Source organism: Eucyclogobius newberryi, unplaced genomic scaffold (genome assembly GCF_026437365.1).
Source record: "Eucyclogobius newberryi isolate DKJ021-1_F unplaced genomic scaffold, fEucNew1.0.hap1 SCAF_14, whole genome shotgun sequence".
Taxonomy (NCBI): domain Eukaryota; kingdom Metazoa; phylum Chordata; class Actinopteri; order Gobiiformes; family Gobiidae; genus Eucyclogobius; species Eucyclogobius newberryi.
Genome location: NW_027315768.1, coordinates 17,461,730 through 17,488,291, shown reverse-complemented (window position 1 = coordinate 17,488,291; position 26,562 = coordinate 17,461,730). Strand labels below are relative to the sequence as shown.

Below are 26,562 nucleotides of genomic sequence, written 5' to 3'. Positions count from 1 at the left end.
CCTTAAAACCATTGGACCTTTTATAAGAGCAAAGATCTAGGTGTGGACTGTGAGCCCCATTCATGCTATCAAATCTATAGCATTAATGCGGAGCACTCACCTTTTCAGACCCATTGTGCACTTGTGTACTCTGGCTCAAGCTCTAATCGCACAGTTGCCAGGTGTATTTTTGCTATCTCGATTTGAGGTCAGATCCGTATCTTGTAAGTAAGTAGGCTCAATGTATCACTTGGAAAGCAGCAATGAAATAATAGCTCTGCATTCTTTGTACTACACGTTTTGAAAATGTATACATAATAGATATGTTATATACATATTATATATAATATGTATGTATAATATAATACAATATAATATACATTTTTGAGGATTTTTTCTATATAGATGTTAAATCAATACCATCAGTTCTTCCCGCTTCACTACAATTAAGAAGGAGGTGGTTTGTCAGCTGAGCCATGATACAAGTGTGTGGCTTACCATAATTATTGTTGACATGATACAGAGGTGTCCCTTCCTAACCCATAATGCACTGATATTGTGCATTTTAGATCAAGTAATAGGAAGACACTTTATGAGGACACAGGCGTTGTGGTGCACTACCAGGGGCCAAGCTCTAGTTTTCTTAGTAGAAAAGATCAACTTACCAAAGAATAGCTGGCTGGTTCATTGAATTTAGCTCTATAGTTTAGCAGGTCTTTTGTGAACATCTTCCCCTCACACATAGCCTACCGGTGCTTTATAAAGCCTGTCTTAACCCTTTCAGATGTCTTCCCCTTGTCATTATCTTAACTGGCCACGGCCTTCTCCTTCTATATCCATCTATCCCCAGGACCCGGTGCTCTTCACAGGCACCATGAGGAAGAATCTGGACCCATTCAGTCAGCACACAGATGAGGACCTGTGGAATGCACTCCAAGAGGTACTAGCGTGGCTCTCAATGATCCCCCCTCAGCAGCCCAGGGGGGATCCCTCTGTCCCCCCGTACAATGCTGCCATTCAGCCTCCCTGCTCGCCACAAGTCATGGGGGGAAATCCCATTAGGGCCATGGGGCCCAGCTAAATTTGCAGCTTGTAACTGGGAGCCATTGAAAGTGCTTGGGGAGATGTGTTTGGGCAGTCAGGCCAACCAGGATGAAGGCTCCCCCCACAGCGAAGGGCTTCAGCTCCTACTCCTGCCGCTGAATGGGTTTGGTGGCCTGGATTAAAGCTAGAGGCTGGCCACAAGAGAGCACTGGCCAAGGTCATCAGAAGACCTGGCCTTGCTTTGTGCCAGGCAGTTAATGGGTGTGTTTGGATGGCTCTTTAAAGACATCCCTACAGGAAGCTTTTATGTGGGAGTAATGAAGGGCTGGGGTTCTGCTCTCTTTCTCTGCAGGTGCAGATGAAGGTGGTGGTGGAGGAGTTGCCCAGTAAACTAGAGACGCTCCTGAGTGAGGCCGGAGCAAACTTCAGCGTGGGGCAGAGGCAGCTCGTGTGCTTGGCCCGGGCCATCCTCCGGAAAAACTGCATCCTTATCATCGACGAGGCCACTGCTAATGTGGACCCAAGGTTAAGGCTGAGCAAACACTGTTCATTTGTGAACGGAAGCTTTTCTGATATAATCTTTATACAATAGCAACAGAAATTTTGCTTGTAAAACACCAAATAAAGTATGTCCATTGTTCGTTTGTACACACATAAAAGGTGCTCATTTCTAACTTTCATAAAGTAAGTTAACCTGAAACTGTGTGTTTTGTGCTCCTTGTGCACATTCCGTGTCCCTGATGAGCTTTTGTTCTGTTCTGAGTAAAATCCCTGCCCAAGGGCCTATAGGAAGAGTGCATTTGTGCTCAGGTGTTGTGTTCCCTGTTCCTTTTTAGAACCGACAGCCTCATCCAGCAGACGATCCGGGACAAGTTTCAAGAGTGTACAGTGCTCACTATAGCTCACAGGCTCCACACTATCATTGACTGTGACAGAATACTGGTAAGTAAGAACACGGTCAACTTCCATTGTCCATCATATAAACAGAAACAAATAATACAAGACTCACATAGTTCTTTACAGAATTTCATTCACTTTTGCAATATTGAAACAGCTGGGTTGATTTCTTCCTCACAGCACTCGCCTCGAGCTCAGGCCATTTGATCTTTGGCCTGCCCTGCTACTACCCGCAGAGGTGCCAATTGATTTAAATGTCTAGAGCACAGAGCATGACCTAGAGGTTGGCCGGACACTGATGAGAGAGGGTGGATGCGTAACAGCAGGGTTAGGTCACACCTACATGTGCTAAACGGCCCAAAACTGCTGTGCACCTTAGGATTTCTGAACTCCCACATGAAGTCCATGTGCTAAATTGATACAACTTAGTACTTATTAATTAAGAAAGTTTCCCTAAAGCAAACTTTAAATGCTGTTTCTATGACTGCAGTTTCAGGAGCAGCCCTTTTTAGAACATACACTTAAAGCTTCAGTATTTACAAACTACTTGTTAAAGCTCTTAGGCGATCAACTGGTAAAATTTGTCTCTGAAATAATTGCAGGCTTTCCCCTCCTTCTTCAACTGACCCTACTCTTTGTGCGGCTTACATGGCACAAGATGATAACACGATGATGGTAATTTACTGGAGTCCCTTAAAGGTGTGATTGTTGGATTTGACTGAGGACCACCCTTGAGCTGCTGAAATGCCAGAATAAATACCTGTATATATTAGGGCGCTTGAGTCTGTCCGCGTCAGCAGACTTGACTTTCACTGCATCTCGCCAGCTGCATTCACCGTCTATAGCCCTGTTGCTCAGAGATAGCCTAGTGTTTGCTGTCCTTGTGACTCATGTAAAATGGAAGGGTCTTTAGTCCATTCATCTCGCTCTGTCTGCGTGCATGGCTCAGCAGAGAAAACAGCTGAAATGTTACTTTTCCCTTAACTAAAGTATACAGACTGCGACACGCACACACACCCTGCATTGTCCTGTGATTGCAGGTTCTCGATGCCGGGCGAATCCAGGAGTATGACGAGCCCCATGTGCTGCTGCAGAACCACCAGAGCCTGCTTTACCAAATGGTCCAACAGACAGGCAGAGCAGAGGCCACCATTTTGCTCCACACAGCCAAACAGGTAACCATAGCAAAGCAAAGCAAAGCAAAGCAGCACCCTTCAAGTCAGGCCTGTCGCTAAATAGAGACCAGCAAAGGCACCCTTAATCCCACACGCTCCCTCTAACTCTAGACTTCTCCAAAATAATAAGCACGCAGAGCCCTGACAATGCAAAGCCACTTGATTACCATTTTAATTCAAAAGTGCCCACTCGAAGCCGTGCAACACCATAACATTCATTTCAAGAGAAGAAATTGTCCCTTTGTAGATTTCCCATTTTACGATGCTATCATAACAAAACTCGCCGTATAATCTTGCCTTTTCATAATGTAATTTTCAGATCATTTGAGAGATGATTCTAGAAAAGCAGCTTTCTATGCGCTGTATCTATTTGGAAGTATTGGGTTTAACTTCATCGCGATTTGGGATAAACTTTCTATGGGGATTACTGTAATAGAGAATGTCCATATTTTCTTCCGCTGCGAAATTCATTTGTGATGTATTTCCCCCTCAGACACTGGGCAGATAAGCGTTGGCTATTCATTGTTCAATTCCATTTTATGTGCATCTGTCTGGGACTACAGATACCATATATAGCAACTTCAAACAGGTCTTTGTGAAATAAGAAAAAGTAGGCATCATTTCATTTTCTCTCTGTCCCCGCGCACAAATTTATCAGTGGAACTCTATCTTCTTCTGCCCAAGGAGTGGAATGAGTAAAATACTGATTTGAAAGACTCAGCACACAGTGGTATTATTTGCCGGCGTCTTCCACGGCACACTGGTGGATTGGTAGAGACATTGTTCGAGCCCTATTCTCTCTTTATTGTAGGGGGCTCACCTCCGATCAGATTACACCGGCATCCATAACTGTCTAGCACCACTTATTAAAGACTGAGACAGCTCGCATGTTGTGTGTCAAGTTTCTATAGTTGTCAGTCAAGGTTTAAATACATTCAATAATCTGATAGCGGGCTGGAGTGAAAGAAAAGCCCTGAGTAGACGCTATATCTCAACCTGTTTTCCTCCATTCTGCAAACTTTCTCTTGCTGCATTATTCCCAGCAGAACGTGTCAGGCTCGTTGTTGTAAGAGAAAATTAAGTCAAGCTCCGATATGTATTTAGCACAGTTGTTTATAAGGTCGAATAAGCCACTTTCGCATGCTTCGGTGAATGACAAATCCCTTCTTCCCGGCAGCAAATCAGATCTGACACAAATCGCACCTTTTACAGATGGCGGCGTAGATTGGGCCGCTCGTGTTGTGTGACGCTGCTCTCCCTTGATGCGCTTTCAGGTTTACATGAACAAAAAGCGAGGGGCGGCAGAGGAGCGGAGCGCCCAGGACGTTTGTGTCATCTTTGAGACGGCTCTTTGACACTGCAGAGAGAGAACGCTGCTCTGACCTACGTCCTGTTCTAGATAGACTGGCGCGTGTGTGTTTCATCAAGTACGTTTACATACAGGAAAAGTAGACTAGACGTATTGCCTTCGTCTGATAATAATTGGAATTTGGCCTTTAGATATATCCTTGTTTACTAGTTTTTCTGATGCTTTTCCCTCTATTTATCCAGGCTTGGGTCTGGGAAAATGGCATGGATTTCAAGTGATGTAAAATGAGTACTTGTTGTCAAACTCAATTTTGATTCCAAGGAAAAGGCTCAATACTTGATACTGATACCACTGTGAGAATAAAAACACTGTTTTAGACAATACAATGTACATTTATACTCAAAACTACTTTTCTTTTTTACCATGTGGTCTTGTTCTGATAAAGAGACTATTCTAGACCATTCTAAAGCTATTCAGGAAATGTCCAATTTTGTCCTTTTTATGTTTGGTTTTAGTACCGTTTACTTTCTGAGTAACCCAAGTTGCTTTATAGCATTTCAACAGATAAAAGGCATATGACTAAACTGTCTTGTTTCTAATGAGCATGGTAAAAATGTAGCACCACCTGCTCCACACTATGGCTTTGAACTTATCCATCTCCATGGAGACAAGCAGGTCAATTTACAGGTCAGATCTGTTGCGAAGCTACCTCACTCACTCTACAAATACATATTTTCAAGGTGTCTTTTAAATCACTATAAACACCTTTAGTCGAATAAATGCAAAGTAGAAATGCCCTACTGTGGAGCATTCCAGACAAAGCAATAACAAATCCATGTGGCAAAAACAAAGTGCACCTTCAATTTGAAAACACATCTTCAAATTAGTGGAAGTTCAAATGTCTAAAATGTGAAAAATCCAAATCCTGTAGGAGCGTAGTTCAAATCCGCACCTAAACGTACTGGTAAGTCTAGTGTTGTGCTGTGTCTCTGTGGTGCTTAGTGTGTGATGTAGATTAGAAGTGAATGTCTTTAAAAACGTGCCTTTATTAAGCGCATACCACCACTACTGTCGTCTACTGATCCGTTACGTCCGTAACAGCCTCTCTCAGACACTGGTGCTCCAAGTTTTGAGTACAATGTTTGTGATGTTTTCATTTGGAAAATCCTTGGACTAGATACAGAGAGAAAGCCAATGCTGCTCTGTCTGCCTTAATCAGATTATTGATTGTGGTTGGAAGTGCACTGTTTTTATTGGACTGGTTTGCTGGTTTGTTGTAGTTTTGTGTCTACCTCAGCGCCAAAGCATAATGAATGTTGAATTTCCAAGCAAGTATATGTGAATCGATGGACCATTCAACCATTTCGCTGGCCTATTTCATTTTAATTTTAACCTGACTTCCAGAATGAATATTTATTGTATTTATCTTTTTTTTTTGTAATGAAAACATTGTGTCCTGTGTAAACTAACGAAAGAAAACTAGCTAAACACCTACAATCTATGTGAAATATAATACTTTCAATACTAAACTTAAGCAAAAATCTATGTACGATAACGTTATTGATGAGTGTATTACTTTATAGTGGTATGAGGTAGCAAAAAACAGCATATTTTGCACATTTGTTTTAGAAATGGTACTAAAATAGTTGTAAAATGTAATGTATTTTGTTTACAGCAGCATAATACCATAATAAAGGCGTTGGAGAAAGACTTGACAGTTTGTTTGTATTCTTTACCTGCTTACATTACAGTGACTCACAAACCATTTCCTCCTGTTTGGGCGGCTCCGTCGACTGAACGATGTTTGTCTCAGATCAGCGGTTACAACTGCTCTGGCCCACAATGCTACAAATTGGTGAGTGGTTGAAAAGGAAAACAACCCTGTCATTACTGCGTTGAGTCAAGGGATTATTTTACAGTGCAAAACCATTAACTCAGTTGTAACATTTTAATGTGCGCTGTCACAGTCAAGCCCTAATTTAAATTAAATGTTCATCATCGCCAGCTCAATTAGAAAAGAGCTGCTTAATTTGCCTTCGCTGAGACAAGAAGCGGAGCGGTGATTACACATTAGGAGATGGCTGTCAGTAAACACTTAGCGCACTATAAAAGCCAGTATTTAGCCAGTGCCTCGATTTGAGTCGTGAACTGAGACAACCTGCTCCTTTAAAAGCTGAGTGATTTACACAATTCATTACAGCCAGTGAATCTTTAGCCAGCGTCATATTAAATGCTTACTTACTCTCAAATAGCCCCTCGGGAGTCGGATTGTTGGCTCACGAATAGATTAAAGTTTACATTGAAAAGAGAAATTGAATTCAGAGGTAATCAATAGCATAATGGGCCAGTGAGGGGAGCAGGCTGCCTGAAATGAAATTACCATATTTTTAATCTTAATTTTCCACCCTGTTTATCTGACAGTGTGGATGTGCAATCCAAACAGATAATGAGAGAGTGGGATATTGACAGCGGGGTCCTCTGGAGTGCTTGTTTCAGTGATTAAATGCTGTGATCTGTGATTACTTTGTGTCGGGTGTCAGCCTGGCGGACAGGGGCCCAGGGAGACGCAGGCGCAGAGCAGCTGGAGCATCAGTGCCGTCTCGGAGGTACCCAATGCACCTGACACAGCATTGACGGCAGACTCCCGAACCCTATGTGGGACCGCCCCGCACAATAGACATACTCAGAGTGCTATCTACATCACAGTCGGCGTATATCTCCTCTGCTCGGCCCACGATAACAGCCCCGCGCAAGAATGGGAGCAACAAAGTTTCCACAATAACTATTATTAAGCAGATACCTTGCTACGCCTTCGACATAATAGCCACATTTTGCAGCACATCTGAATAGCAATAGCTGATATAGCCTTAATGAATAAATGTCTGAGAAACCTGGCTGTCCGCACAATGAGGAAATAAAAAACACAAAATAACAGTCAGCACAATGTGAAAGGAAAATAAAAATGATGAATTCAAGCCGTAGCCGTGAGCACTTTAAGAGACTAGTGATACATCGATTTGTTGATATCATTCTTTTCAGTCAAAGATGTGCTATTGTCACTCGCTGAAAAGAATAGCAGATCAACTACTGACTGTGGTGCAAATTGTTTAAGGATGTTTTGTCACGGCTCTATAAATAAGTTGTCTCAAGGCCATTTAGGGTTGAGAAGACAATGTTTTTCATAAACTTTGTGTTGTGCCAGCGTTTTCTTTTGTGACGCGTTCAGCAGTTTTGACAAATAGGAACAAATTACAGGCGCGTAAATGGCACAGAGTTTGTCAAAATCAGGGCTGAAAGAAGTGTGTGTCTGTGTCTGTGTCTGTGTGTGTGTGTGTGTGTGTGTGTGTCTGTGTCTCTGTGTGTGTCTGTGTCTGTGTGCGTGCGTGTGCGTGCGTGTGTGCGTGTGTGCGTGTGTCTGTGTGCGTGCATGTGTCTCTAGGCTGAATTTAGACCCGAATGATCCCAGGCATAAAGTACGTAAAGTTGAGGAGAAGGAAAAGAGGCAGGATTTCGACAGGCTGCAGGGAAATTGGGAGAATCGACTATGGCGGGCTTTGTTCCTTGCGCCGGTGACATGGGGCGGGCAAAAAGGGGGGTGAAGCCTGGAGCGAATCCCCAGAGACGCAGCCTTTTCTAAAGTGACTGTGTGACAAGTTCCCAAGACCTGACACGATTTGATGTGGAGAAAGAAGAAAAACAAACAACACGTCTTTAAAATACACGACACTGGATATAGTGTGATAAAAATGGCTTTTCATCTTGATAAAAATAGGAGCTCAATTTCTCACATGTAGATGCCGTATATTCCAGATTGTGGCGACAACCTAGTTAGAACAAGTTTGTCTCTTTTACAGACTTAGTTTAAGTATGCACAAGCACTAATGGCAACTCTGCTCAAACTTTTCTCAATTCTTAATCCACAACAACAGTGTTTCTCACTTTTCGCAGTGGTCAAGCTGTATCATCATTGCTCAGCAGTTTAGTGACCACTTTCCGAAGGACCAGTCAACTAATACTGTACACACCGTAATTATAGATTACACGGGTATTTGACAATTATGGTCTTTAAACTCTAGGGGCTGCGGTGTGCTGCACTAGAAGTCGGTCTACTCTATTTGCACATATGACCACATGTGGCCAGAGACCTGTTCTTGGTGTAAAAGCAATCTGTAAGTAACAAGTGATATCCTTCTACCTGCCACGGCCTCTTTGAACTAAACCGGCTGTTGTTGCTCAGTGAAAGGCCTGCGAAAAGGAAACCCCTCTGCATGGTTTAGCTTTAAATCCAAGCCATGCTCCGTCAACTTCAAAAAGTGCCATTTGATTCTTCAGCTGGGACATAAAGGAGCAAAGTGGAGAGCTAAACAATAGGACAGGGCTTATCTCATCAGTAAATAAAGCTTATTGCTTGAAGCTAAAAGAGCCTATGCTTATTGGTGATGTCATGCCTTTGTGGTGAATTGATGAAGCTTGAGGCGGGGGCATAGTGTGAGTGTGAATATGTGTGCGAGGGGAGGAGGCCTGGTCACCCATATTCAGAGTTCTAACTTCTGCAGGCAGAGTTTGATATAATTTAAAATGTATGACATACATTTAAGCTGGGGCTACACTGAAATTGTGGTCTTTGGTGGTAAACTAACCCAACTGTACTTCAAAGTTCCATCTGACCGGGGGCTTTTATCCTGGGCCATGAGAGCGGTTGATGTTCTGTGCATGTAAACGTGCAGCTTTGGGTAAAGGTGGGGACAGCTTGTGTCCGCCATTATTGTGTGCTCACATTTACGCGGGTCCAAGGGGCTGACTGTGTCTTTTGGGGGTACTTTCTCATCACTTCTCCTAATGTAGAGACCCACAGCGTCGGTGGCAAGTGCACAATGTGGCTGTTGTATGGTTACTGTCAGCTCTCTCAAATAAGGCTTCCTGTTCATTAGACTTCTTTTCACCTCCGCACAATGCGCCGGCTTTGCGGCAATAGTGAGTCGACGCCCATCTCTTCAATGCCATGTGAATAGTTCTAAATAGTGTTTATGCAAGCCATTGTTGTCTATTGTGTGTCCAGTCTTAATGCAGAGTGATTTGCCTGCTTTTGTGGCCTGGGATACATTATCTCGCCTATGTGGCTTCAGATACATGGCTGTCCTTTGAGCCCGTAAACAGTCTAAAAGTTAACTCCCTGTGGGCAATGCTGGAAATACCCTTTAAAGTAGGCCAGTATACCAAATGAGCTGTTTAATATGCTTTGACTATTCACATTTCCCCACTTCTATTCAAATGAACTCAAAAGTTGTAAAAAGTTAGAAGAAGCAAGTTGAACTTTGTCCCAAAGCTGATTATCTATCTTCATCCGTGACAATTGCTCCTTTTCCCCCTCGATAAATACACAGTAGACTTGATGCTTTTTGCGTTCAAAGATTAGACTGCACTATCTGTTGCACATCTGTATTAAAAGCCTGTGTCTTTATTCTCCAAGCCGTCGGTGTGAAAATGAAAGAGTAATACAGATAGACAGCCAGGTGGATAATCTGACACACGTCACAGTCAAAGAAAGAACAAACTTTTAAATCTCTCTGATAAAGTCAAAATATGACTTGGCTTGTAAATATATTTTGTCACCTAATTCCCGTTCAGCAAAGAAAAAGCTTTTTGCTTTAACTAAAAAAATACAAAAAAAGACATGAAGACAGAGAAGACAAAAGCCCTCAAATGTACTATAATGATTGTTACTCTTTTATATTAAGTAATGAATTGCAACTCTACGCAAATCCAAATGCTTCAGTGCAATTTCTTAGAGCTATAAAGCTACCATAGCAGCTACTATTCAGAATTATGAAAAATTAGGACCTATTACATAGCAATTATGGTAACTATTTAAAACAAAACGACAAAAATCCTCAAAATGTTGCCCATAACAGGAAACATAAACCCATAAAGTCTACAAATGTATGTGTATCTATCAGTACTTCACCTACAGCTGGCACAATACAACTGGAACTTCACATTTCAGTTTGATTTATACCAGTTTACATAGTTAACACTTCTATATAGCAGTAGAAAGGTGTGTGTCCCCACTTTACCCCTAATGTGGAGAAAAATATAATTGGAAATGTGTCTGTTGTTGTAAAATCCCTGCGATACAGTATTCACTTACTTTCCCCCCTCTGCATACAGATGTCACTTTAGAAAGCTGGCTCACCTGAATTGTTCTCTGCAAAAAATACCTGAAAAGTGAGAGACGGCGTATTATATCCTTCATGTGTTTGTGGCATTGTGCTGGTGAGAATATACATCACCTCCAGAGAGAAACCGATCTGCCCAACCATTTACCACTGGGATAGTCACACAAAAGCTCAAGATATCTGCAGCACTGATGACATTATACTCATTTCTAAACCATTCACAGTCAAGTATGCTGGACAGAAAGAAGATGCTTTTAATGGCGGCCCGTGATTACAGGTGAGGGATGTAACTGATAGTTGCTCCATTATTGTCGCAGATTTGGTTGTGTTTGACCCCCTGGAGCACTCGGCGAAAGGGGACTCTGAGGAGAGGAATGTTATGGCTCTGGGTGACATGGTTTAGTACGACAGGAAACTGGGGGAGGCTGGATCCAGGGCCGCAAACCTAAAGGGGAGTAACGTGGGTAGAATTTTAGATATACATTTGGAGAGTAATTATGAGGAACTTTTTCAGCGCTTGTTTATGAGATTTTGTCTATTAAGAGTGTTTTTTTTAAAGCTTCCTATAAGTTATCCGTTCTTTTACTTCTGTATCTACTTGCGTGCAACACCAAAACGTCCCCATTGTGTGGACAAATAAAGGCTTATCTTATCTTAGCTTGAACACCATTGGTTTAATTACAAAATAATCTGTTATAACAGCAGCGGTTGTCATAACAAGGTGTTAGAACAGCAGTTGCTATAGTAATCGACTGTCAGTGATTTATTTATTTTTTGATCAGTCTGCTTGTCAAACTATGATTTTATTGTACATTGAGACTTTTTAAATACATTATCAACCAACTGAAGGTTAAAATATGCAGACTAAAGGCTTCTAGATAAAGGATATTTACGAATAAAATGTATTTTTTATAACAATCTGAAACAGTTTCTCTTTTTTTGGACATTTTGATTAAATAATCTCACTGTATTTGTTATTAAAAGGTCATTTTGGCCGTGTTTTAAAGTCTGTACGGACGGTTACGATGATCAAAATAACAACACCAAAACCACAGTTACTTTTTAGTTTTGTTGCAGTTACAGTAGTCGAAGTTGTTGCGGTTGACTCTATATTCCGACTTTACTTGTACATGAAGTGCCATGTCATGTACTATAAAATAAAATATCCTCAGAAAAAAAAACAGTTCAAGAAAATATAATATATCTTGGCTGATAAACAAATATTTCAGAAGTTTGAATTATTTGGGGAATCTCTCATAGAGTTGATGAACTTCCCCATGTTTTTCACATATAGTAAGATGTCCCTTGTACAATTGTACTTTGTAATTACTCGGTCGGTCTGCTTTATAGACATGGGATTAACTTGTTTTGTCTCAGGACTCTGTATCTTCACCCTCTTCCTACACACTTGACCTCCATTCCCCCACGAGGAGCGCTTCACATTTGTATTTAATGAACTGTAGTCTTGTGGTAATTCATCTCCCTCTACAATACTCCTTCAAGCGCAAGTTCTTTTCACTTTTTGACTTGTCTTGCTCCTGGCTGATATTTTCATTATAGGGCTTCTTATCAAATAATGAAAGAGGAATCTTATTTCTTGCCCACTGCTATTACCACCCACAAATCAAAAAGGTTGCCAGCAATGTAATGTCTCGCCTCCCCATGTCGGTTAATTAGGTTGTGTTGCGCTACATACAAATGCTACTTTCATGAGAATAATCTGAAACAATGAACCCGCTTTTTGTATTGTCTCGCCCTTGCAAAGCCCTCTTAATTATTATCACGGCCAAGTTAATTGAAATTTGAACATCTAGTCTTTATACTTTACAATGGTTTTGTTTGTGCCGTTCGGCTGCAATAATGGCTGTTATCATATCTCTATTAGAAGTAGCATTGATCACAAGGAGACAAGCCGCGTAAAAGAAAGAAATGTTTGTACCATACTGTTGGTAATACATGCAGCCCTCTCATTGATTCAGCCCGGGGCATAAATATGCACAATCTTTCACATAATCTTAGCCGGGTCTGCATGATTTGTTTCCATTGATTAAGTGACATGACCGGGACCCCTCATTCCATAATTATTAATATAGTTTGCATTGATATTATTTCTGCATTAACCACAATTTCACCAAGCGGGGAAGATTACCAGCCAGGATGCAAAAAAGTGTTGGTTTTAATCAGCTTTTGATGCAAAATCTTTACAACTTGAATCAATCTTTATAGACAAGTTTTGAATAGCGCACTTTTTAAAGAGGCAGTGCCCTCCTGTCAGATATTTTGCAAATTACAAATCCTTCTAGGAATATGAATTAGGCTTGTGCAACACCACTTGTTTTTGTGACACTGGAGGTTTTACTTGCTTTACATTATATTTGAATGTGATCTTGCCAACAATTCCCAACTAGCGTGGGATTATATCGCAAAACAACCCACAACAACAAATCTGGCACGCTTCTTTCCCAGTGGGATTCTTATTTATCAATGTCCTTCTTTTGTGGTGTTGGCCCGCGAACAGAAATAGCTAGAACAAAATAAATAAATAGATAAACAGTGGGTTGTCTTTATGGCCTTTATGCGTTGAGATTCCCGGGCCAAGAACATCTCTGAAGTTAACGGCATTCATGTTTTCTGGTAGCGTCGGTCACAGTCTGTCACACGGTATTTGCATCTGCATGTCCGATTAACAAATATGACATGTTCCTAAGATCAGGCTCCTAGCGCTCTCGCCGCCCACCATGGCAATTAACTGTCTACTAAGCTAAAGAGCGGAACACACACGCCTGATGCAAGCCAGGAGAAGATGCAGCCACACATCCCTCCACACGCCAAATTCTGTTTGACCCATTGGTTCACAGCGAGAGCGGCGTTGAGATTAGATTCCATGTAAAAAGACTGACCTGCTATGTCACCTTTTTCAATAGGACTCTTAATCTAATGTAATGTATTGTTACTGAACTTATTTGAGCTCAAATTGTATTGACCTTCACTTGTGTCGCTTGTTATAAGACAGAATACAGCAGTGAGTTAAATATTGAATACACTTGATAGATACTTGTAGGAGAGAAAACAGCTTTTTGTGAGTGTGAGGGTAGAGGGCAACTGCCTTGGAAAAGAAGGATAGGAGACATTTATAATAGCATTATATAAAGAACTTTTAGTGAATATGAGCTTTGATTAATAAAGCTTTTTTTTTTTGAAGAGCCGTGGAATGAATGTGGTGAAGAATCTGGAGCAGGCGAAGCGCGTTTAGCGGAACAATTCTCATATATACAAACTAACTAAGTGTGTTTCACAAATAAAATGATTACAACAAATTTGATTTAATTTAAAACACCCACACATTGGGTTGTAAAATAATGGCTAAAATAAATGCAACTACATTTAAAAACACAAACATTTGAGCCTGGACTGAATAAAACTGAAACAAAGCATGTTTAGCTCGTATTCTGGGAAATAACTCCCAAATATCATTGAGAACCATGTGAACTTCCTCAGTATGTTGCATTGGGTTTTAGTCTTATAACTGTACATTAGATTGTTATGTTTTGAGGAGTATTTGCTTCTGGACAAGTATTTTATGGCTTGAATTACCGGTACTTGTATATTATTCTTTTCCAGTTTTTTCCAATTTTCCAACAACAGAAATGGAACACAGAAAAAGACACTGAAAAATATCATAGAAACATTTCAAATTGCCTTTAACATATTGTCCGGCGTAAAGGTCTCATTTGGGCCGAAGACTGCTAAATTTGTCCATTTTCAAGTTTAGAGCGAATTATTCCCTCCATTTTTGATCAAGACTTTTTATTATTATTTTTGATTCCATTTCTCTTTGGTAAATGACAAGTGTATTGAAAATGTTAAGAGGGCTCTTCATAAATTATAAAAAAAACATTCTTTGTCAGATCAAATTAATTGGGCTGGAATAATTATTTCAACACATTTTCTCGACATCCGGCAATCTTATCGAAAAATAGACAAATGGTTTTGTCTTTCCATCCAACAAGCTTCCACAAACTTTACAATCTCGTTTTAATAATAAAAAAAACATTGACCATCGGGGCATAGCCAATATAGAGGTTTATCCATTCTAGTCTGTACACTATGGGATGCTTATGGAAGCATATTTGCTTAGGGCAGCCATGCAAATTATTACTTACTGCCCCTGTAAGCTGATAACACAAATTAGATCCCCCATTAAAGTTGAACAATGTATATAGAATGAGGGAAAGATGACGGGCGATACCTGAAGGGTTGCCTAAGTCGCACGGCGCTAAAATATGCCTCGCACTCGCAAACTTCAAAAGTGTGGAGATGTGTATCCGCGGGACTGGAAGATGCATAATGGTAATCTTGTATGCACAGAGGCAGCTGCCAGGTGGAGGATAGCACAGTGCATGTTTATGAAAAGGAAATCATTACGGCGACTGGGGAGCATGGCGGCATGGACCAGTGACACAGAACTTTTTTATCATCTAGCGCGAGCACACTAGAGCACGCCAAAGTTCATCCGTCTAAATGTGGAGCCCTGCACAGAGGAGCCACAGCAGTCTGCTCGCATTATTCTAACTTCCCTGTGTGTGTGCGTGGCAACTTGGAGATAATTGCTCACTGGCAGGGTAGTTCTGTATGTCGCTGTCGAAATAGTTTTCTGTAACTCAATATGGTATAGTGCAGAGGGTTACTTCAGTCAGGCCTTACAAAGGACAGAATCGGATGAAAAACTCAAATAAAGCATGCGTGTGTCTTATATAGAAGACGTTTTAACAGAGAATGAGAGTTGCGAGTTAAGCCTAAGTCTATTTACTCACTTCCATTCATTCCTGTCGTTGTCGTATCAGATCAAAAGCATCAAGTGCATAAAATAACTAGGTGCTGTGTTTGTTTGATTGTTTTGCAAGTGTCACTTTACATAACTGCTTAACTCACATTAATCCTCAGAAGACGTCAGGACGTTAGCACTTTATCTTGAGGGAAGACAGTTTATTTGAAGAGCTCAATTTGAACACAATTCAAAGTGTTTTACAGAACAGGACATTTCATTAAAATCACAAAGAGAAGTGTTTTGAGCCTAGATTTGAACATTGTCAAAATAGAGGCCTGTTTTTTTTTTTTTTTTAACCGTTTTTAATGTTTTACTTACACTTTATTATTATGTCATTCTTCATTTGTGTTTGAAAGACAACTAATCTAATAGCTTAATTTCTGATTTTCAGCTTGTCCGATTCATTATTTAAAACAATGCATTTTGTACACATAATAAATAAAACACACATTTTCAGTCAGATATCACTGCACGTTATCAGCACAGTGCAATAGAGTCCCTGGGCCGTAAAGCTCCTCTTCTTATCACATGTATAATTTAAATGCATTCACCTCTCTGGGGGTCAGACTGTGTTTAGAAGCCCTTTTAGGAAACGGTAGATGTAGTGGTGACACGTTGAGACGAGGAAGCGCTCCGGGCCTGTGTGCATTCTACCTCTGACTTGTTGTCTTTAGAGCCCTTTTCTGGCTGCTGTTGATAGTTCGGGTTCCATCTTTAAAACCGACCCTTTTGTTTGGCGGACCATGGAGTCAGCACTTTATTCTCCAACTGACGACTGTGAATGCCGGGCCGCTGAAAGAAATGAAGCCCTAACACAAAGGCAAATTAAGGCTACAAAAACACTGGCCATTGTCCCATTGTCGGGGGTCACAAATCGTCACGTAAAGAAGCAGCGTGGTTGAAATGTATTCCGAAAAGCCCTCCCTCCTACCTTCTCTTTTCTCAGCTCTTTATATTCATTAGATTCATTATAGGCCACAAAGGATTGCCAACAAAACAGCTTGTGATTTTTAGTTGAATTCATCCCCCTCTGAGGCCTGCAGGGAAATTAAAGTAGGTGACTATCACTGGAAAAAAGGGGGGCCAGGCTTGACACATCTGAAGCCTCCGCTAATGCTAATAGCCAAGCGTATCCGAAATACACAGGAGCTGACCTCGAACAGATTGTGGGGGCTTTAAATCATTAGTTTGCAAATGGAGCCAAAGTACATGAGTGTCGTCTTTGGTTTATACAAAATAAATCAACCCACTCGCCAACCTTTTGATTAGTGTTTGTCAACTCCCCTTTTCTTCTCCCAGCGCCCACCGCCTCGTTGCAACCCAGAAATTAATAAAGAAGACATAGTAAAGAGAGGCGCGTGCACAGCTCCCCAGCACCTGTTAAACAAATGCACTTAAGGCGGGCAGGCGAATGGCAGACAGGTTTAAATTAGTGTAAAATCTTCATTTAGATGATGTCCCCGGGGCGTGCTTATTACTTGAGATTTATATAGCATTAGTTCTGCCTCCTGCAAATGCGGCGCACCATTCCACCTCAGTGAAATATGAAGAGGGTTGATAAAAAGCTACAGCAGATTCTCACATTAAAAAACACACTAAACCTTTTAAAGATTCATTAATTTAACTTGTGGCACGTGGCAGTGACATACAGGGATCGGTGTGCCTCAAAGCGCTACGTGCTAAAGAAGAGAAAAGGAGTCCTTTTGGAAAAAATGTGCACTGATAGATAGTGAAAGGACAGTGCAGTGATACTTGTCTGTATTAAATTATTGGACTCCTAACAAGGATATACTTATTTTAATCAAGGGTACGTTCCTTTTATCGGTCTCTCAAAAAACGCATTTACTTCCACTTCAAGATATTTAAAAACGTACCAATTAAAACACAGAAAAATAATCAAGATTGACATTTAAAGAGTCTTGTGATTGAATTACTTGAAAATAATGAATATACATATATATTTTACTCAGTACATTAAAGTACATATTGAGCACATATTGAGTATTTTTGATTATTTATATAAAAACTGTATTGTCACATACATATCACTTAATGTTACTTAGCTATTTTCATCAACAAAATGAAAACTAATCATGACACAAGGAGTATTATAAGTATGTACCTATCACATTTTTATTATTAGAATATAACTGTATTAACTGTCACTGAAACTGAACAATGCCACTTTGGGATTCTCTCAATTAAAAAGAGCACCACTCTAAAGGAAACATCCACATACGGAGCAAATCCCCACTGTCCCTCTAGTGCTTTTTCCTTTTCCTTGCGTTTGGTGAGTGATCCTGTCCTCACGAGACACACACCTCACTGTGGAGCTTTTAAAGAAGTCTCCATGAAGGGATTTCATCTGCCACACTGGGCCCTATTCACTTCCCCTGCGTCAGTCTCCGATATGTTTTGTTCACTCTGCTTTTCAATTTGTTTACATTTGGCCCCTACTGGAGTGGGACAGTCTATTGCTTTGGATTGCAGCCGCTTCCTGAGAGGGGCGTTAAGAGCACCCCATGGCCCACCCCTGTCCCATACACTTCCATCTAGCAGTATTTAGGCCCTGCATTATAATGTGTTGCCTGGTTGCCGGCTTGTGTTACAGTTAGCGGGGAAAGGCCCTATATTTTGCTGCACAAGGACTTCGCCAGCAGGAAGAAAAAAAAAGTGCTCAGCTTTAGCAGGGGCCTTAGACTTGCTCCAGCGCTATACAATACAGAGCATTTGAATAGGAGACGCTGTGGGTCATTTACCCCCAACTGTGGCTCTTTTGTCCTGCTTTTGTTTTGCATTTTTCGGCTAAATCTGGCCCATTAATATACAATATGTTTCAATCTTCAACTCCAAAACGTATACTCATTCCGCTTCCATCTAGTCTTGTCTTGCGCTGATAGTATTTATGAGAAGCACCTGTCTCAAATTCAACATCACAATTTTCTATGAATGAAAAGAATCGGTCCCGATGAAAGTCAGAATGCTTTTGTAAAATGCCCCTTTCCCGCTAGCCTTTTTCGCTTGAAGATAAACAATTTCCTATGAATATATGGCCCTGGCTATCCTATCTGGCACCGGCATCAGAATGTGTCCCATACTGAGCCTATTGTAGTCCATTAAAAGAAATCCTTCCCTGTGGCAACCATTTTGCAGGTTTTCAAGTAGATAAATGCCTTCCAAGAGGGATAAGAATGCATTTCCGACAAAAAACTGCATTAATGTTTGTCAACTATTGCGATAAAAACTTCACAGCTACAATTCATTTTTTTTTTTTCCCTTCTAGATCCTGAACGCATTGCTAAAGCTGATTGGTCTGGGGAGGCTGCCCACAGGTTAGCATGCCACATATCCAATCTCTGACAGCAATATGTGTCACCGAATTGCTTCATGTTCAACACAAACCCGTAGTCACTCTATATATGGAAATCTCTGTCTTCGGGGCGAACAAAAATTAAAAAGGTGAGATTGGCACTTTAACCCCGGTGCCCCCCGGAAAATATGTTTTAGTCTGATACATTATACTACTGCGAATTATTTATCAAGAAGATACAAGCTTGATATTTAGGAAGAAATAATGAGATGTTGAGGTGGCAGCTGGAATGTTCTGGTCCAGTGAGCAGCATCTATGGATCGGGGGAAATGGAGTAAATATGGCCGCCTGGGAGACGCCATGTGCTGAATGTGAACGAGTCTGGAGCTGTGGCGATGTAGTGATGTCCAGAAACTGTCACGTGGCGTCGTGTGTTATCGGGGCTGCGAAATCTGCCGGAATCGTTCATTTTTGTAAGTCGCAACCTTTTTCCCCCCACATAGTTTTGAACAACAGTGACGACCTGTTTGAGCCGCCTTAACAACTTTATTATGAGGTATGATTATTTTGTCTTATCTAAAAAATTATCAGCCACCAAAAGTATAAAGTATTGAGTACTACATAGGTGCAAAGTATCATCAGCTGTTACTGTTTCCACTGCTCGTACCACCAATTTTACAGCTTAATAATCAATTCTAAATACTTTTATTATATCTATTATACCAAATCGACTTTAATAGGCTTTTAACCTTTTTACAACAGCGTTTCCTCATATTTTTTTTACTCAAAGTTGAATTTTCATCGATTCCTGCATGTTTGAGTTAATCCTGTATTGAGACTCGAGTGCTCAAAAAATTTCACCTACCTCCTATCCCCGCCCACTTCCCTGTACTTTATTTGTGTTCATTTGAAAAATGAAGACTCCAATGATACATGTAAGTTTATAAAATGTCACATTGCTACTTTTCCAGAACATGTAAGTTAACAATCTGCTGCTTGTTACAATGAAATGTCACTGTGAAGAGGCGGGGCTTATCAGTTCTACAGTTTTGAACAGGAAGTGAATTAACCTGTGTCTATTACTAAGCCGTATTAGGTCAATATTGCTGTTTACAATGTACAAAATAAAATAAAAATCTACTTATCTTATTCAATACTTGGTACGAAAAAGTAAAATGTCCCCTTTAAATAAAAGTATAGTAACTTTAGACTTTTCTGTGACTAACACTTCCTTTTTTAATACTTACTTACTAAAAGGAAGTGTTTTAATTTGTCAAGTAGCTGCACTGCAATTGACTTCAAACCTGAATGAGTAAGTGTGTGTTCTGCTCACGTGAATGCAGTGTGGTCTTTTTGTGTTTTCATTGCCAGAAGAAGTCAAAGCTCTCATTTATTGTCCAAGCATACGAGTAATTAAGGTCACTCAAAAAGCAATTTGCTTTGAGAACAACGTCTCTATTCATTTTAAAAGTTGTGTTGTTGTTGTTGTTGTTTTGAAGTAGGCTCCTAGATAAAAGCAGTTCAAATAGCAGGCTGGATCCTATCAGGCAAATACAAAACAAGTGTTGTGCTTACCTGAGTTGAAAGAGCTCACCTGTTGACACTCTGACAATACGCCATGCAGTCCGCACAAAACAAGTGAAGAGTGGAAATCCATTCATACATTGTCTGAATACAGCTCCAGTGTGTCTCTCCACCCTCCACTGTCACTCCACACGAAGAACAGTGAAACAAAGGCATGGAAGGATTGTATTAATTCAGTGCCTGTCAATCAGAGCTTTCACTGCACTGTAGCATGTTGTACTGGTCCCTTGAGCTTCCAACGTGCCGGAACACAGGTAAACACGGCTTGCCTGACACTTCTGACAAGATGTGAGCTTTGATTTTTAAAGACGCAACAGGAACAAAGAGCTAAGGGAGATTTTAGGATGGAAATGATGTATGTAGGGACATTTTAAGTTCCTCTTTTAGCAGGTGACTATTTTGTTCTCAAAGTCAACGTTTTAGACTCCAAAAATCGACATGTTTTAAGCACGTTTGTCCAGATGAGGTGTTGTGGTTATGCAGTTCATGCACAGTATCCTCGGTCTGCATTTACCAGAGAACGTTGAACAAGTCACAGGTAACACAGGGAGAGTCCAACTTTTCTGGTGGAGGGAGAAAAAAAATACAAATTAAAGTTGAAAATTACAGGAAATAGAATCCCTGTCTATGTCATCAGTAAGCGACAATCCATCAGAAATGCAGGGGAAATGTATACATAACTATACATGAATTAAATTAAATTGATCAAACATTAAACATGCACTTAAAACAAAACGCTGTCAGGTATTACCATTTGTCAAATATTTTCTATTTCTATAGTGTACCGTAATTTATCTGGGTTTTTGCCTTTGTTTACATTATAGTTGCTAGGTAACAGTTGAGGAATTAGCTCCACCTATGTCACATTTGCTGCTCATGGTCAACCAGGAAGTACAATTACAAATGTCAGTCTGGAAAATAGGCAAAATGAATAATGTAATGCAATGTAATGATAATGTTCACTTTGTTTGAGTGAAAATGTCACAGTGTCATATGCACTTAATAATGTCACACAAAATGTCATTAAACATAGCCAAGTTACAGGTCATCTCTACAGAGAAGCGAGCCCACTCACAGTAAGATTGTTTGTTTTTCAAGGTTCAAGCAATAACGCATATATATATATATAACATATGTATGACCCTCCACCAGACAAATGTTCAAGTTCAGACCATTTTCAAAGTGTATGTTTATAACTCATTGTGTGGGTTTGTAGCGTGTTGAATGAACATTTGCCTCTAAAGCTCGACAGAAATTGTTTCAAGTACGAATTTCTGAGCCCCCAGACTTGTTGCTCTTAATTTTCTAAAGACCATTTTCATGTCTGCTGCCTTTGCTTTCTTTGTTTTGGTTTATTCTACCCTCTGTGAACATCCCGTTGCTTTCCCGGGCCCCCTTTGTTCTTACTGAAGGGCCCTTTTATTTAGTCGAAATCTCCCATCTCAGACCGGTGCCTTGGTTTGACGCAGATCTTCATTAATCTCGCGGAGCGGGCCTGTCGTTTTGATGGGAATTGAATTTGATCCTGTATTGTGGCGCATACGGAAAGCTGACAAAGGCCTGTGTACCTCCCTGTGTCGGTGCACAATCACTCAGACCCAATTAAATAATTTGGTACAATAAAGGTGAACAATGCCGTGCAGAAAGTGCGGGCTCAGACATTTGCATTATACCTATTTCTGTATCATGGTAATTAATTTGCTTTGAAAACCACAAGGGGAGGCACAATGCAAAACAGCGCAGCGCATTTAAAGTACGTTACTGGATGATTCATTTGTAGCCGCCATGCACAATAAGTCCACAGAATTCAAATGTGGTTTAATTTGTGCTTTCTGGATCATTTTCCCAGCGCTGTTAGGACTTGGTAACTGGACAACTGCCTTTTAATTACCAAGTTGTGAAGTGTGCCCTCTGCTTTTGTTGTCCCGTGTGGGGAAGGCTAACTGAATCACGGTCGTGGTGTGTGATAGGCGCTGATAGGGCACATATGGAGCTGTCAGTGCGCTGGTGGGCTCTGCTGGTCCGGCCGCTGTAATTGAAAGAAATGAGGCATGGAGCTGACACATTAGCAGTCTCCCCAGAGATGGACCACACAAAGACACACACAGCCCCAGTGTTTGCCTTCATCTACACATGCTATCTGGGTGTAGAGGGACAGACAGTGGGTAGTCTTACTGTAAGCGTGGAAGGGTGCAGAATTGGGGAGGTCTGTCTGGGTTAAACGGATAATGAGAAACTGCCCTGTGCTGGGTTAATCAGCTCATCTCACTCCAGTGCAGCCATTTATTTGCTGTTTATTGGGCGTGTGAGAGCCCCTGGGGGGGAGCTGTCAGTGAGGCAGCACCTGCAGCTTCTTCCTCTCCGTGATTTAGCGTGGTTCGCAGCTCGTGGGCAGATTACACTGGACACTGATCAAACCTTATTTGCACTCTGATGAGACAAACTGCTCCCTCGCTGACTTGCCTCAGCCCATCGGAGACGGCTGCCCTGTGTAAAAATGATTCACGGTCTCAGGCCATTGTGGCAACCATTCACTGCTGACTAAGTCCTGCACAGAGAGACTTCTGTACATTGCAACTTTATGAAATCATAACTGCGTTCATACCGGTCATATGGAGTTGGCTTCTGTGTTCATTCTGCACCAAAAGAAGATTTAAACTGGTTGATAATCTTATTCATCTTTATATTGATCCACTTTTTAAATTTGCTCTCATTGCAGTATTTCCTTGTGTCATACGTTACTTCTCAGTAATCAAGGCTTTGTTTTGTTTCTACAATTACATAAGTATGAAACATTTGTGAAGTAATATTTTCATTCATCTGTTTAGCGAAACAAAATACAATGTATAAAGTTACAAGTGAAGCTACATATGCACAATTGTAACAAAGTCAATGCTGATACTCTTTAACATCATTTTTTTTTTCCTATCATTTCAGTATTGTCATATTTTTTGTTCTTTTTTGCACCTTTCCACAGCAGCATCTGTCCACATGCACACATGGCCAGGAGCAGCAAATATATCCTGTAACCTTCAAAAGTATTGTGTAGCCAAAAGGTCCCCTGTTGCATTGAGAGTGAAAAACACTCCAGCTCCTTCATTGTATGCCACATTTTCATGCTTTAGTGCGACACAAAGCCCGCTCTTTCCACCAAATCATCACTACATCTTAAATGTTTACACAAAGCACCTGAGACTGAATAGCTTTGTATGTAGAGCACTGGCAAGGTCTTCTTTCTTTCATCTCCTTCTGTGTGCGGCCCAGTGTCGGTTTAATGAAGTCGTGTGCTGATTTTTCTCCCGCTGTTTCTCCATCCATTTTTTTTTTACAGTATTTACTGTATTACCATAACCCTGATGCAAGGCCCATTTAGAACAGCGCCCGAGTGAATGGCCAGTATATTAAGGCAGAGAGGATCATTGTAAAGAAAATGTACAGTATAAACAGCTGGAAAGAATGGAGGGCCGTGCACTTAATGGAATCTGAAAGCTTTCATTTTTGCCTCATTGTCTCTCCTTCCTTCTCTAAACAACCTTCCCTTTTTGCTGCTATCAGAGCGAAGTTCTCACAGGCAAAATGAAGTGCATTCATGCATCCTGAAAGAGGCTTTTAAGCTCGAGTACGGCTCAAACAAAGATGAAGGTGAGCCACGGCTGCCCCCCACCATGACTCAATGTTTATAACCTTGCGGTGCTCAATTTAAGAATGCAGCAGCACAAACCGGTGAAAGCACAGCAGCGCCACGAAACAGTCAAACTTATTGCTATTCATTCATATGGTTTTGTCCGAGGCGCTAAAGTGATGCATTGTGTCGCAACTTTTGTGAAATGTTTCTCGATAATCCCAGAGCAGGAACTGTTAAATCTGAATTGTGAGCGTGACACTGATCCAAGTCTTTTTCGGTGAATTTGTGCTTTTGGGGAGAAGTATTGTGCGCGTATTGATTTAGGGCGCACAGCCGATATCCATCTTGAAGATAAATGTTCGCTTATGATAAGATACAAAGAGCATTTTTCTTAACTGTCAGACCCCCACCCTTCGCCGCTCTCTCTTCATTTTGCTAACTGGTGCTCAGGGCTGCTCCTCCGCTGACCAAGCATCAGCTTCCCCTTCAGATGATAAACGGACTCTTTTCAATTCAAGAGAGAAAGAGATAATCCAGGACATTTCACCCAATTAAACTGCAATTATCCCCCGTGCAGGAGAAGAGAAAAGTGGGAAGAATGGTCAAAGAATGGGAGACTCTCACAGACACATTAGCCCAGATTTTGGTCCATGTTGATAAAATTGAACAATCTCTTTCTTTCTTTCTTTCTTTCTTTCTTTCTTTCTTTCTACTTTGCAGTACACAGTAAGTTCAGAGCAGCTTGGTTAATGGGAAGAATGTCCTAAAAACATTTGAGCAACAGCTATTGTAGAATTTTGAGAAAGATTGCAGATAGGGGTCAGATAATGGACTGTAAAACTTTTTTGTTTGGGGTTTTTACTATTTTTTTTGCCACGTTTCATTGTTTTATACAGGCCAATAGAAAGATAATTTACCCTTGACCTACAACATCCTCTTTTATAAAGCAGGACAATTCCAGCTGTGAAGGTCAGTAAAGAAACAGAAAGGGCTTTGAGGAGAAGACACTATAATTTACTGTAAAGGAGTGAGAGATTTTCTGGTAGAGGATCTGCCACCTGAAACTTGTGACTGTCCCTAGAGTCAAACAAGTAACTGCACTAGGCCAACAAACAAGTCATGTCTGTGGAGAGGTGACCCCAACTCATTGAAAATACATGTTTGTGTAATGGAATATATGCAGATAGACTATGAAGCATTCTAGGGAAACTAATACAATTGCTTTGGAGACGAATCCCTCCTCTGAAACTACACAGTGTACTTTTATCAAACACATGTTTTGTTCGATATAGTTTGAGATAGGGTCAGTAATACCACCTCCAGCCACAAGGGTCGAGAAAAGATGTGTAAAAAACGGACATTTACCCCTGACCTCGAAAATGATTTACGTTAAGCCATTCCACTAATTAAGTTGGTCAAGTGCTTACTTTAGCCTCCAGAGGGGGTAAAGAAGGACGATATATTGGGCCGATATTTACACTTTTTAGCGTGTAGGCTATTGACCTTAAATCTCCAACATTGCCTGCCTTGGCTCAGCAGATCACCTGACTTCAGGAAAGACGTTTAGCTTTTTGGAACACTTAAGTGCAAAGAAGGCACTGCACAAAATGTGACTGCAATACTTTGATAAGTTCGTCAACATCTCAAATATTTGCCATACATGTGGGTTAGGGTTACAATATGGGTCTCTACCTGTAAGCAAATTATCAAAAATATATATTATATATTTTATGTATGGTATTCCTTAAATACAGAGATATATGAATTTATGACTGACACAATGGATAAAGTATTTACTCCTGAACCAGCAGTTTTGAGTCCAGGTCTGAAGCCATTAAACCTGATTGTAGAACACTCCTCGAGTCTGTAAAAAGATCACCATTTTTCCTCCTGATTCCTCTTCTTATTATTACAATGTTAATAGCTTTTGTGCACGGGAAAAAACGTGTGCATTTTGTGAATCCCTTGTCATCTCCGACTGATGGATGTAAGATCCCTGACGCTGGCTACACAGGGGTTCAGAAACCTTCAAACACTATTTAAAAAGTGCTTTTGACCGGGAGCTCACTGTTCTTTACAAGCATTGACCAGTTAAAAAGGGGGGACGCCTCCTGTGTCAATTGTTAGCCTCCAGATTGAAGCCCTGGCACAAAATCTAAGAAGTAAATAAATGTCTTTTTTAATTACTGCTCCCCTTCGTAATTATCACACAGGACGATTTATGGATTAACATATTGATTTCACTTGACCCTTGGCGAGGCTTAATTTGGACAGGCGTGATACTTTTTTGGCTTGGGATGGCAAATACAAACTGCCCGGGGCCCCTCCTCTGTTCTGCTCTTTAAGCGTGTCAACCCATCTTTAGCAAATGTCTCCAGGGACGTCCAGTGTGAGTCTTAAAGGGCCCCTATCCCGCTTATTCACAAGGGAAAACTGCAATACTATTGACTTTTGCCCAAAAAAAGAAGTGGAGGAGCAGAGGTTTAAGTAATGAATTAATCTTGACGAAAGCGATTAGCGCTTTGAAGTCTTTGATTGGGTGCAAAGCTAGTCACTTCACTATCCTCTCCCCCTCTTAGGCAGCGGAGATAAACAGTACGAATAAACACAAATCATTAGGCAAACATCGCTAACA

The 26,562-nt window shown here is 40.8% G+C and overlaps 1 protein-coding gene across 9 annotated transcripts in view; it reads left to right on the top strand.

The window, feature by feature from the left end:
• The window catches only part of LOC140359596 (ATP-binding cassette sub-family C member 4-like), a 60,925-nt gene that overhangs the window by 20,864 nt on the left and 13,499 nt on the right, over nucleotides 1–26,562 (top strand). For 3 of the 9 annotated variants that reach the window (XR_011926871.1, XR_011926873.1, XR_011926872.1), the window contains exons 27-32: nucleotides 830–919; nucleotides 1,376–1,548; nucleotides 1,860–1,965; nucleotides 2,961–3,095; nucleotides 6,156–6,259; nucleotides 6,945–7,010. Coding sequence is in view for 5 of the 9 variants with exons in the window: in XM_072444602.1 (XP_072300703.1) it covers nucleotides 830–919; nucleotides 1,376–1,548; nucleotides 1,860–1,965; nucleotides 2,961–3,095; nucleotides 4,370–4,450 (585 nt within the window). In the remaining 4 variants the exon portion in view is untranslated. Of the gene's footprint in view, nucleotides 1–829; nucleotides 920–1,375; nucleotides 1,549–1,859; nucleotides 1,966–2,522; nucleotides 2,596–2,960; nucleotides 3,096–4,369; nucleotides 6,113–6,155; nucleotides 6,260–6,944; nucleotides 7,011–18,691; nucleotides 19,215–26,562 lie in introns of those variants that run through there. The other 6 variants (XM_072444599.1, XM_072444600.1, XM_072444598.1 and 3 more) reach the window with 4 other exon arrangements.